At 55.9% G+C, this 13257-nt stretch overlaps 1 protein-coding gene across 1 annotated transcript in view; it reads left to right on the top strand.

The window, feature by feature from the left end:
* LOC101686749 (gamma-2-syntrophin-like) overlaps nucleotides 1–13257 on the top strand; it is a 179829-nt gene that overhangs the window by 160768 nt on the left and 5804 nt on the right. Inside the window, 2 exon segments of the mRNA XM_045069242.1 lie at nucleotides 2317–2391; nucleotides 3842–3952. Of these exon segments, the coding sequence (XP_044925177.1) occupies nucleotides 2317–2391; nucleotides 3842–3952 (186 nt within the window).

The raw sequence follows: 13257 nt of genomic DNA on the forward strand, positions 1-13257 counted from the left end.
CAGCACAAGTTGCCGGCTTCTGCGTGTGCAGACTCTGGCCCAGCATGCCTCAGTGTGGGCCTCCTGCTTCAGCACATCACTCACTGGATGTCCTTCGGCCACTCTCCTGTGGATGTCCCGTGACCAATGTGGGTGGCAGTGAGAAAAGGTGTCAGCACGTCCTGGTGTTGGTGGTGCTTGTGTTGAGCTCCCTTTCCTCATACAGGTGCCCCTACCACAAACGTACATACCCACCTTCCAAGTTACACTTAGAATATAATTGAGAGGCACAAAATACCGATGTGACGAAGGAAGTGGCCCCAGGGCGCAGCAGCGAGGCTAAAGGGAGCTCTGGATCCCAGACTCGGAACCTCTGAGTGTGGCCCACAGGCTCTGCTACAGGAAAGGGAGCAGGATGCCGGGCCTCACGGGACTCCGGCCAAGTGCCCTGCACCGCTCTGCCCTTGCGGCGCCCTGGGGATACCTGGAGCTGATCGCAGCGGCCTCTCCTCTGACAGGGGTGGGTGATGAGTGGGAGATGCGCCTGCTTGCCTGAGCCTGGGTGCAGCCGTCTTCCTGGGGAGGAGAGTCCTGCTGTCTCTAAGGCTCACTCTGAGAACGGGTCTGGGGCATTTCAACATGTCATGTGTGCTGAGCATCTAGTCGCCACTCAGAGCACATGCAGCAGAGACGTGTACTTTCCACAGAATCCGGCCATTTCCCAGCTGGCGCCATGCAGCCCAGTGCTTGAGGGGCTCCAGCTGGGGTCCTCCCAGAGTGAGCTGTGCTAGAGAGTCTGGGGGACAGAGCCAGTTACGGGGAAGCCACGAGAGTGCACGTGTCAGGACGTCCATCCCCCCAGGCAGGAATGAGACCCTCCCCCCGGGTGGTATCAGGAGTCACCCCCGCTCAGCTGCAGGGAGCAGAAGCAGGGACCACGTCGCAGGCCTGGAGCTCCCGTCCTGTCAGTGGTGAGGGTCTTACGCCCAGAAGGGGACCTGGACCTTGCCAGCCTGGCCGATCCGGGACAGCCCCTCCCCTGCAGATGGTTCAGAGAAATTCAGGTAGAACGAGTCAATGGAGCTCAAGGACCTCAGAACAGAAATATCTCCACATTCAGTGACTGGGAGGGTCACAGCCCAAGTGAACAGACAGCAGCCGCCCCCATGGCAACGCTGGCGGCCGGAATCTGAGGACTGTGTTCCAGCCGCCATGGGTGACGTGCTTCCGGAGGAGGTAAAGCCAGACAAACGGAACCCAGGGAAAGACAGAGGAGCTCGGCGAATCCATCTGAAGCAGCACAAGGACGACATGACGCAGTTCGAGACGAGGGTCGTCCTGACAAGGAAACGGCTCCGCAGCCGAGCTAGACATGGGACCGAGCACGGAGGGACCACCTCGTGACGCAGCTGCGTGTGGGGCTGAGGGAGCCACCTTCCCGCTAAGGGGGACCCTGGAAAGTCCAGAGTGGATCCCAGTGGAAAGCCCCAATTTGGTGGACGGGAGGCGGTGTCCACAGCATCCTCCTGCCCGAGTGTGAGGCCAAGGGGTGGACCTGCAGACAGACCACGCAGGTTGAGGGAAGTGGTGCTTCCCAACACACTGTGGTGTCCCTTCCCGAATATGGTCCTTCTGCTGAGCGTGCGGGTGCCGATGATGGACCTCTGCGCTTCCATGCCCGCATGCGTGGTTTTGTGTACATGTGTGTGTACCCACGTGTGCATGCATGTGGGGGACTGTGCGCACAAGAGAGAAGGCTGGTCCCAAACATCCATGTGTCCTCTCCCAGCAGATGAGGCTTTCCTGTTGAGTTTCTCGGCAGGGGGACCCCCCCAAACCAGTGCCCTGTGGGTGGCCGGGAGCTGTGCAGTGCAGCCTGTCCCCGGCGAGGCTGTCCTGGGGTTTGGCACTGCTTCACTTCAGGATCTCATCCCCCCAAAGCACGTCCGGTGTCCCGGGGACAGACCCGCGGCCCTGGCCTTCTGTCCTGTGGGCTGTGCGCAGGGAGAGCCGTGAGCACACCCCACCCCGGTCCTTCCCAGCACGTTGGCACGTGGAACCAGGTATCCCGTTGTTTCCGAAACTGCTTCTCACTGGGGATGTGCTGGGCCTGGTCGCTGATTTGCGGTGAGAGTGGCACTGGGCCCGCATCCAGCTCCTGCTCGGTGGGAAATGTTTGCCCATAGACAGCATGCCGGAAAGTGCTGCCTGTGGGCAAAACGTCAGGACTTTTGAAAACCTGGTTTCTGACGGTGGGGGGCTGTGGCAGCTACCAGCTCACATTGGACCCTGTGCTAAAAAATGTTCTCTCCACACGAATGCTCTTTTCAAGGCCAGAGTTGGCGAGGAGAGGCTCTGTGCTTCATGGTCGATCTCGCATGGGGTTTCACCTGCTCCGACAGGAAGACAAAGGTAAGGTGCTTGGCAGGCCTGCGCAGGGCCCCAGAGATAAGCACGGTCACATGTCAGAGGGGCGGACTGGGCTCCAGCTCTTCCTCGAGTCCGACTTGAGCCACGGGTGGTTTTACCATTCTTCACTGAGCTGTTAGGGCCTTGCCAAGGACCCTAGCAAAACCATGACATGGCCATGGCCCTGGCTTCCCTCGGTGACAGGTTCCTGTGTAGCATTGGGGAGGGTTAGCATCTCAGCAGACAAGTCTTGGGCTGTTGGGTCTGAGTCCCAGTGGTGGGCACACCAGGCAGACATAGGACCCTGGGGCCAGCTGCTCGCCAAGCACCCTGCTCACGGTCCTCAGTGCACCTTCTGGATAAGTGCATTGTGTGCTGCTCAGTGGCTGATGGCAGCGGCTGGGGGCTGGCCCCAAGGAAGCGGGTGCTGGCATTGTGAGTTCTGGGCAGAACCTCCCGATCCCAGCAAGAAGAGGTCGTCTGCCAGGAGCGAGGATGCCCTGCCATGCTGAGGCCCGGGTAGACCCACCGCCCTCAGCCTGGAATGAAAGGCCCCGACGGAGCCCGTTCAGACGCTTTGCCCTGAAACACAGGGACTGGATTCAAAGTCACAGAACTGCAAGACCCTGAGGTCACTGGGGCCAGGGTTTAGGGGTCATGGGGCAGATGTGCCTTTGAATCCCTCCGTCCCTCCACTGCCTCTTTTCCTCTTGTGGCACTTAGAGAAACTTCATTATTTCAACACAAGCAGCTTAATTTACTAGAAATGCAGCCCACAGCTGGCGCTAGCTCTTCCAGGGACGAAGATATTTCTCCTCGCGCGTCTGATCTCAGACTCAGTTTTAGAAAAGCCCCCGAGTCTTAACTTGCTGCAGACTCTTTTTTTTATGAAACTCTGAGAATTTAGGAGCCATGTTTCATCTCTAAGGTGCCTAGTAAGCAGCACGTAGGGTTTGTGGTGGCACAAGGGGGTCGTGGCCACTTTCTCTCTTCGGTGTGGGGTACACAGGTGTGGGGTGACTTGGATGAGCCTCAGGTGGGGCCTGTCGGTGGGAATGCAGGATCCCCTCCATAGGCAACGGGGACCGAGTCACATGCTCTGGAGCCAGCAGTGGGCCTCCTCATGGGTGGAGACATCTTACAGGCAGCGGACGGGGCCGTGATCGTCCGACGGGCAGCCACATGCAGGGAGGAGAAAGCCCAGCAGGGCGGGTGGGCAGCCAGAAGCCTGCGGCCTGCTTGGGCCAGGCACCATAGCACAGAAAGGATGGGGCCATATGGGGGTCGCCTCGCGCAGACCAACGGAGGGGGAGGTGGACGTGCTTACCACGTGCTCAGGGTAGACGGGAAAATGAGGCGAACCTCGGCCTTTTTAGAAGCAGAGTCCGTGAGTAGATGAACAACGTGCGTGAGCTTCTGTTCCATGTCCCTGACTGGCCTCATTCTCTCCCAGGACGTGCGATGGAGGTTCAAGTTCTCTCAGTTGAAGGGGTCCTCGGACGACGGACGCACTCAAGTGAAGCTGCTCTTCCAGCACCCAGGCAGCGGGCAGATAGACGTGAAGGTAGGTGAGTCTACGTGGCCGTCAGCGGCACACGGGTGACAGCCGACCGGCAGAGGAGGTTTCTGTCCCCTGCAGCCGCAACCCCACTGAGCCCCGATGGCGGGACATCTGAAGAGCCTGGGGTCTGTGTCCTGTAGCAGGGCTTAGAGCTAGGACCGGGGTCACAGAAGCACGTTAATGGATTCTACTAAAAATTATGTTCCTCAGTAAACATTAACAGCCATGCACGCTCAACGGTGCACGAGGTGAGGCTGTCTGTCGGAGAAGCAGCTGACCCCGGCTTTTGTAACAGGTCATGACCTCAGGGGCGCAACAGCGAGCCAGGCGCAGGTTCTGCATGGTTGGCAAGCTGAGTCTCTCCCTCTGCCCCGACCCCCTACGCACCAACTCTCTCTCTCTCAAAAAAACAACCATCCATTTGTCCGTTGAAGGGCATCTTGGTTCTTTCCACAGTTTGGCGACTATGGCCATTACTGCTATGAACATTGGGGTACAGATGGCCCTTGTTTTCACTACATCTGTATCTTTGGGGTAAATACCCAGGAGTGCAATTGCAGGGTCATAGGGAAGCTCTATTTTTAATTTCTTAAGGCATCTCCACACTGTTCTCCAAAGTGACTGCACCAACTTGCATTCCCACCAACAGTGTAAGCAGAGAGAGTCAATTATCATATGGTTTCACTTACTTATGGAGCATAAGAAATAACATGGAGGACATGGGGAGATGGAGAGGAGAAGGAAGTTGAGGGAAATTGGAAGGGGAGGTGAACCATGAGAGACTGTGAACTCTGAGAAACAACCTGAGGGTTTTGAAGGGGCGAGGGTGGGAGGTTGGGGGAACCAGGTGGTGGGTATTAGAGAGGGCAGGTATTGCATGGAGCACTGGGTGTGGTGCAAAAACAATGAATACTGTTACACTGGAAAGAAATTTAAAATAATTTAAAAAATAAAGACTCAATTGTAGCTATTAATACCAATTTTTAAAAAAGAATACAAATACACGAGCAGCCAAAATTGAAAGTGTTTTACAAACTTCATTTTGCATGATTCAGTCTGTAAAACCAGCCCTTCTGTCTGTTTTATGCGCACTTGTGTTGCCGACAGCCCAGTCTTGGTATAACTGAAGACAAATGACAAATCCAGGGAAAGACAGACCCGTGAGATGCAGGAACCTCTGCCACTCGGACACCGGTCACCACAGTGCCTGTGTCTCATTCTCATGAAATCGGAGACACGGCACACGGGACGAGCTCATATCCAAATTCAGGTTTTAACATCTTTTTATTGAGTTTAATGAAATAATGTTCTCTATTTGCTTTTTAAAAAAAGATTTTTATGTATTGTATTTGACAGAGAGAGAGCACAAGAGCACACAATCAGGGGAAACAGCAGAGGGAGGGGGAAGCAGACTCCTGGTGAACAGGGAGTCCGATGCGGCGCTCGATCCCAGGACTGGGGGACCCTGACCAGAGCCGAAGGCAGACACCCAACTGACTGAGCCCCCAGGAACCAGGCATGTCTATCTGCTTTTTAAGTACGACGGTGACTGTACAGAATCTGCTGACGTTCTTAGCTTTAGGGAGCAGATAAAATCAAACCCTGAACGTAGATGCCCTCGGGGTACCCGAGACACCCCGTGAGGGAGCAGCAGGTGATACAGCAGGTCTGTTCTGGACACAGAGTGGGGAGATTTGCGGTAATTTCGTATGTGTCTCTCTCTGCACTAACACGATCGCCATGGGGACCGTCAGCACCACATCCTCTCCATTGCTTGACTGATTGGCCTCTGGTGGGGGTGGGGGCGGGGGGGGGGCATTAAGGGTTTCCTGCCGAAATCCTGCAGCCTCTTACTCTGGTGCATTCTGTGGGCACTTGGGTGACGCTTTGGAAGTCGGCTCACGGCGGGGTCTCAGGGATCCGTGCTCGTGCGCGTTCCCGTGGCTTCCCCAGGGAAACTGCCGGTGTGAGGTGCATGCTTCCGTGGTATCACAGGGTCCTTTGATGGTGACGCAGGTGTCACTACATGGGAAGGCATTTGTTTTTGTAGTGTTTGGGGAAGTTTTGGTCTTCTGGATTCATGAGAGGAGTGGGCCTGGGAAATCCAGACCGGGCTGTGGGACAGGCAGTCGAGAACTTGGGGCATGGGTTTGGAAACCTCTCACTTTCCCTGGGGAATGTGTACGCACTGGACCGGTTCCATTTTCAGCTGATGAAGACAGAGAGCCCTGGAAGTCATGGGGGTGCGGGGATGGACACAGGAATGAAAGGGCTTGAAGCTTCAGTGATTTGCAGTGATTTCTCTATGAAAAATTACAATTGGGAACACGGTTAACTCAGCTACACATGGACAGCCTCCCCTCCGGGGCCGGTGGGCAGACGCAGAGGTCAGAGCCGAGGGCAGGTGCAGGTGGGGCTGGTGGGCATGTCACTTGGGGCAGGCAGACATGCAAGAGAGGAGCCGTGGCACTCTCTGCTGGGAGGGAATGTACTGTGTGGCTTCTGGGAGCGGGACAGATGCACGATGGCTCTTTCCAGAAGCTACCCTGAGCCACATCCCCATGACTACCGCCTGTGAGGTACAAGAAAATGGGAAAAGATAGAAGGGAAACCTGGGCCCCATGAGAACACTCAGCATTGAGGCTCCATTTTAATGAACAGCCTGTGGAACCGAGCTCTGAGCTGGGAACCCCAGTGCTTGCAAATGAGTGGCATGAGTGGCACATTGCTTGCATCAGAACTCGGGAACGGGTAATTGCCCAGAGAAGGCAGCGTTCCCGTCCACTACATCTTCTCGTTCAAGCAGTGATAACCATATAATGATTTTCCTCCTAGTATTTACTAGAAATCTCTGCACTGCTGGGCCCAGGTAGTGCCTCCCAAACAAGTGCAGCGGGAGAACTCTGGGGCCCCCAGCGTGTGAGGGGCTTGGGGCTGGCATACCGCTCACAAGTCTAGGTGTGTGCAGGGACAGGTCCTGACTCCAGGCTGCTTCTTGTGGCCACAGGGTGGGAGCTGCCACGTGTGGTTTTCTTCTTATCTCTTTCTCCTGACAGAACTGGGAAGCGAAGGACCTGCTTTCCTCTGCTCCGTGTGTTGCTGCCGTGAGCTGCGGATCAGGAGGACAGAGCCTCAGGGCTGACGGTGCCTCCTCAGCCCTCATCCCCAGTCCCTGACCTCGCTCTGAGACCAAGTGTGCAAAGTACATGTTTCTCTGGTTTCACTTCTGCCGCCAGACCAAGCCACCGAGGGGCAGCTCTGCTTCAGTGTTTTAACTTCAGCACGTCCCAGGCCTATTTTACTTGAACAGAGGAAGAGCAAATCCATGTCAAAAGCACTACCAGGGACCTGGGTGGCTCAGTGGGTTAAAGCCTCTGCCTTTGGCTCAGGTCATGATCCCAGGGTCCTGGGATCGAACCCTGCATCAGGCTCTCTGCTCAGCAGGGATCCTGCTTCTCCCTCTCTCTCAGCCTGCTTCTCTGCCTACTTCTGATCTCTGTCTGTCAAATTAATAAATAAAATCTTAAAAAAAAAAAAAAGCACTGCCAGGTTCATGCACAAACACATTTACCAGTTTGCAAGAAGGAGACTGTCCCAGGTGCCACTAAAGCCCAAGAATTCTGATGCCACCTGTCCAAGGCTGCTGGCATGTGGGCAGAATGCCCGCCGTGCTTGTGAGTGCAGCGTGCTGAAGGAGGCAGGAGCGTGTCTCTGGGAGGATTGGTGGTGTGTGGCCATCGCCCAGCAGTGACCGAGCTGGTCACCTCGCCAACACCTGCTCCTTGGCCTGCAAGGAGTTGGCCCAGAGTGCCCAGCGAGGTGGGACGAGCCTGGCCGTGGGCGCACATTTGCATGAAATACATCTAAGCATGTGGATGAGGAACGGATATCGTGTCTCTGAACCTGAAACGTGGCTGTGGAGCCTCCGTGGCCAAGAGCATTGGTGCCACAGCATTTGTCCTCTATGTGGCTGACTCGGTAGACCTGGGATGCTGCCCAGGAAGCAGGCGGCGCAGGGAGGGAGCCATAGTGAGGCCAAGCTACCACGGGAGACACGCAGATGGGCCACTGGGGTGTCTACCTCTGTCTTTTTCTCTGTCTTCATCTCTCTTTCTGTGTATCTCTCTCCGTCTCTTTATCTCTGTGTGTGTGTCTCTGTGTCTCTGTCTCTGTCTATGTCTCTGTCTCTGTATTTCTGTGTCTCTGTCTCTGTGTGTGTCTTTCTCTGTCTCTGTGTCTCTGTCTCTTTCTGTCTCTCTCTTTATATCTGTCTCTGTGTCTTTGTGTGTCTCTCTCTGTCTCTGTCTCTGTCTCTGTCTCTCTCTGTCTATGCCTTTCTTGTTCTCTGTCTCTCTATGTCTCTGTCTCTGTCTTTCTGTGTCTCTGTCTTCCTCTCTGTATGTGTCTCTGTCTCTGTGTGTGTCTTTCTCTGTCTCTGTGTCTCTGTCTTTATCTCTTGCTGTCTCTTTCTGTGTCTCTGTCTCTTTGTGTCTCTGTTTCTCTGTCTGTTTCCTGTCTCTGTGTCTCTCTCTGCCTCTCTGTCTCTCTCTGTGTATCTCTGTCTGTATCTCTCTGTGTCTCTGTCTCTCTCAATGTCTATGTCTCTGTCTCTGTGTCTCTGTTTCTGTCTCTGTGTGTCTCTCCCTATCTCTGTCTCTCTCTGTGCCTATGTCTCTCTCTCTGTCTTTGTCTCTGTGTGTCTCTGTCTCTGCTCCTGCACTGGGCTCCTTAGTGGCTCATTCCAGGTGTGAAGTAACAGTGTTTGTAGGGCTCTGGTGCTGGCCCTGTCTTGGTGTGGAGCCGTGTGCCTCTGTCTCGTGTGCCACTGGTGAGACCCGCAGTAGCCACGTGAACAGCGACGCGGACAAGCCACATCTCCGAGCACCTGCCTTGTCCTTGAGTTACCAACACCGAGGAGAGGAGGTTCACGGGCAGAGATGGGAGTCATGCGCCGGACGGCTCTGCCCTTGTGGCAGCAGGTGGCAGGCCTGAGTGAGCCCACCATCAGGGAGGCTCTGTGGGTCCACAGCCTACATGCTGGACCCTGTGCACAGGTGCCGAATGCCCTCAGTGCCCCGCTGTGTGGCCGCTGCACCTCCGTTAGTAGCATGTGGGTCTCTAACTCAGCCTGGCATCCTTCTGCCTGGAAGGTTATTGAGTCCCCATTTTCAGGAGGAAGACTGAGGCCAGCCTGGCGGGAGCATGGCCAGCTGGCTCAGTGACCGCCAAGGCTCCCCTTGTGTCCGTGAAACTCTCCCTTCCCAGCACGAGGCGCACAGGTGTGCCAGCTGTTGGCCCACCTGTTTCCAGGTTTAAGGCAACAGGACCCAGCCTGGTCCCCACGAAACAACTCCCAGTGGCCTCACCCTGATTTCGAGTCTTGGTGCCTCTGCCTGTGAGGCTGTCGCTTCCTGCAGACACGGAGCTGGAGGACGGCTGTTCACTTCCTGCACAAACAGAGCTGGAGGACGGCTGTTCTCTTCCTGCACACATGGAGCTGTAAGACGTTGTCAAGCATCCTCTGTGTTGTTGGACGTGGGTGCTGGGACGTGGGGAGACGGCAGCGCTCAGAAGCACGGACAGGGATGGAATCCATGCTGCTCAGTTCTGCCGTACGGAGGGCGCGCCCTGCAGAGAAGCTGAGTCCGTCCATCTTAACGACCTTCTGCTGAGCAAACCCTCTCTCGACTGGGCTCCACCACGGCGACGGTCCTTCCCTTGGGTGGGACGGAGCTGCCTGGGAGCCACTCCAATGGCTGCAGCAGCACTGAACATGGGCTTTGGCGCCGGGAAGCCTGGCCCATCCCGATGTGGTCACCCAGCCTGGCCCTGCTGTCCGCACACCCAGCTCTCGCTCCCGCGCTTTGTAAGCTGTTCCATGGCAAGTGTGGTCGCTGCGCATGTCCCTCCTTCCACACCCAGTGTGGGGCTTGAACTCATGACCCCAAGATCAAGGGTCCCATGCTCCCCTGACCAAGCCAGCTGTGTGCCCCTCATACACGTTGTTTTCAAGGACGCTCGGTAGCCTAGGCCCGTGGGTGCAACCTGCTGTCCTCGCCCGTGTCCTGCAGCAGCTGAGGTGGGCGGCAGGCCTCGGTCTCCAGCCACCATGGGCTTAGAGCCACCAGTGAGTGCTGCGCGCCCAGAAGACAAGACTCAGGACTGGCCTGTGGAGAGCCGGGCTCGTCCCGCTCCCAGCCCGCCGGTCTTGGTCATTCCCAAGTAGGAAAGAAGGTGCTTTAGAACAGTGGCCTGTCAGGGGCTGAGGTCCATGTGTGCCCGGGGCCCTTTGTGAAAAACTCTGTTCACCGGACACTTAACCACTCCGCTTTCAGACGAACTGAAAATGAACTCAGGCCCTGTGGGAGAACTCCGTCTTCCCAGAGGAGCTTCAGGAAACCCGATGCATGTCTGAGGTAGTGCTGGAGCCTATGGGGCATTTGGAAGCCACGCAGGATGTGCTCAGTTTCCCTCAGAGCACGTGAGTAACCCACGACCCCAGGACTTCAGGCCTCTTTCCTTGTGCGGTTTTATTCTGCGGACTGTTTTGAGGGGAGGATTTGGGGTGGGTGAAGGCTGCCCTGGGGAGCGGCCCCAGCTGCGTGTTTGGTCCTGGGAACTGGAAATGCACCCGATGCACCTGCTGGGGCGGGCCTCAGGGAGCGGGCTGGTTTTGTTTTCTTCCTGATAGTGATGGTCAGTTTTTATCACCCTATCAGCCAAATCATCGTCTCATGACTGCTTCTTTCTATCCCTTCCATAGACTATCTCTGTTGGGGTCTGTATTCTGGACATCAAAATAATACTGACTTTCGAATTAAAGTGGTATTTCAGGGGCACCTGGGTTGCTCAGTAGGTTAAGCCTCTGCCTTCAGTTCAGGTCATGATCTCAGGGTCCTGGGATGGAGCCCTGCTTTGGGTTCTCTGCTCAGCAGGGAGCCTGCTTCCCTTCCTCTCTCTCTGCCTGCCTCTCTGCCTACTCGTGATCTCTCTCTGTCAAATAAATAAATAAAATATTAAAAAAAAAAAAAAAACCATGGTATTTCAGTTCAAAGACCTTGGTAAAGAGATACGTGCAAATATATCCCCTTTGGCCCAAACTTAACAAGAGAACAACCCTAAGGGCAGTAATCACTGTCAGGCTTTTTTTGAAAATGCAGGGCATGTCATGCTGTGCTGCACCCAGACAGCCTCCCCTTCTCCCTGTGGAGGCGGGATCTCATCACAGCAGCATAGATGGGGAAACTGAGGCCCAGGGTGCTTTGTGGGATGCCCAAACCCCCAGCTTCTGTACAGCGGAATGAAGGGCATATGTGACCAGGCTGGCCTCAACAATGATGAGCTCGGGTTTCTTTTCTTCATGTTTAAAAATTGTGGTAAAGCATATACAGCATAAAATTTCCATTTTAACTACTGTTAAGTGTACGAGTTGGTGTCATTAAGGACATTGTCATCACTAGGGAGCCATGCCCACCGGCATCCCCAGCTGTTTCCATCCTCCCTCCCCCAGCCCTGAGTCCACTTCCTGACTCCATAGACATACTCTTCCAGATACCACGTACATGGGTATCTGTACCCATGTTCATGGGACGAACGCTCTCTGTCCAGGCTTCATCTGTGTGGCACATTAGTCACAGGTCTCTCTGTTTGGGCTGTGCAGTGCCCTGTCCTTGGACACGCCAGCTGTGCTGGCCTCTCCCCTGTCCATGAGTGCATGGGTGGCTCCGTCTCTAGCTGCGTGGGCACTACTGCACAAATGTTTACTCAGTCCTCGCTGTGTCCCGAGGAGTGGGACTGCGGGGTCCTGGGCTGTCGGCCGGGCTTCCCACCTGCACCCTGTGAGTGATCCTTTTCCTGCCGTCTCTGCCGACTGATTATTTTCCTCTTTTTAAAGATTTCAGCCATGCTTGTGGGTGGATTTCTTGGCGATTAGTGGTGTGCAGTGTATTTTCACGTGGTCATTGGCCATTGGTGTATCTTCTCTGGAGAAATGTCAATTCAAGTCCCTTCCCACCTTTCAAGAGGGTTGTCTCCTTGTGGTTAGTGAAAAGCGCCCTCTCTATGCATTTCGGGTGTTAACCCTGCGTCAGAAACACGACCTGCAAATGTCTTCCCCCAACCTGTAGGATACCTTCACTTTTTCTTCCCTTGAAACTGTCCCCTGATGGCCAGAAGGGTATAATTTTGGTGAATCCAATATATCTGCTTTCTTGCTGCCAGACAGCCATGTGTGGTGACCCCCCCCCCACCTTGCGGACCCCCACCCTGAACCCGTGAGGCTGCACAAACGGTTTGCAGCTGGTTGTGAGCTCACCCAGACGGTGGGATGCAGGCTTCGGACAGGATGCCACCACCTCAGTTGAGGCTGCTCGCGTGCCACAGACACCTGCAGGCCACCCGCCCTGCGAGAGCTCCCCAGACCCACATGCAGCTCTGGCTGCCTTCAGGGACTGCTGCTGCTCTATGCGTCCTGGGGGTCTGCATGGACATCTAGCCGCCGTGGGCCGTGATGTGCCACAAGCTCCAGCCAGGCAATGCTGGCCACCCCATCACAGGGTGGGAAACCTCGGCTGCTATCTGCATATCCAGACACTTCCCTTGTAAGACTTTGGTGTAAAAACAGATGGAGTGGAGGGAAGTCGAGCTCAGACCTTGGCTCCCATCTCGTGTGAGAAGCAGCCGTGCCTCAGGGACAGAATTCAATCTGGCCATGTTTCCCTGCGTTCCAGGGAACTGAGGACAGGCTCCGTACAGGTTCCTGCTTCCCTGCTTGCAGGCCATGCCCTCAGACACGCTGGCGATGCCTGGGTATGTCACACCCAGACCGGCCATGGCGGGTGGCGTAGCCAGTGGGTGGAGGCCAGTGTCCTGGAGCCATGGTCCTCGTCACCATCTGCTGCCCTCAGCAAAGGTGGTGTGGACCCCACGCCAAGCGTCCCTGACTGTCAGGCACCATGGCTCACAAGGAGGTGGACGTCTCCACGGCACCAGCTGCATGAACAGGGGCCTCCTCTCCCCGTCCCGGGCATGGACACCCGGCCCAGCTCAGTGAGGACAGCCTCGTCTCCCGCTGAGCGCACGCCCACCGCTCAGCACTAGGGGAATTACCGTGCTGTGGAGGCAGACCCCACGCCTCGCACAGGCCCATCACTACTCCATCCCCTTCTCTCAGGGCCTACTGTGTGCAGGGGGGTGTTGGTGGGGGCGGACGTGGGACAGAGCTGCACACGGATAGGGATAGGTCGTGTGAGTTCGGACACAGGCGCTCAGGAATATGTCAGGAACCCTCAGTGCGGGGACCGGGGTCC

Source organism: Mustela putorius, unplaced genomic scaffold (genome assembly GCF_011764305.1).
Source record: "Mustela putorius furo isolate JIRA1106 unplaced genomic scaffold, ASM1176430v1.1 tig00003914_pilon_pilon_pilon, whole genome shotgun sequence".
Taxonomy (NCBI): Eukaryota; Metazoa; Chordata; class Mammalia; order Carnivora; family Mustelidae; genus Mustela; species Mustela putorius.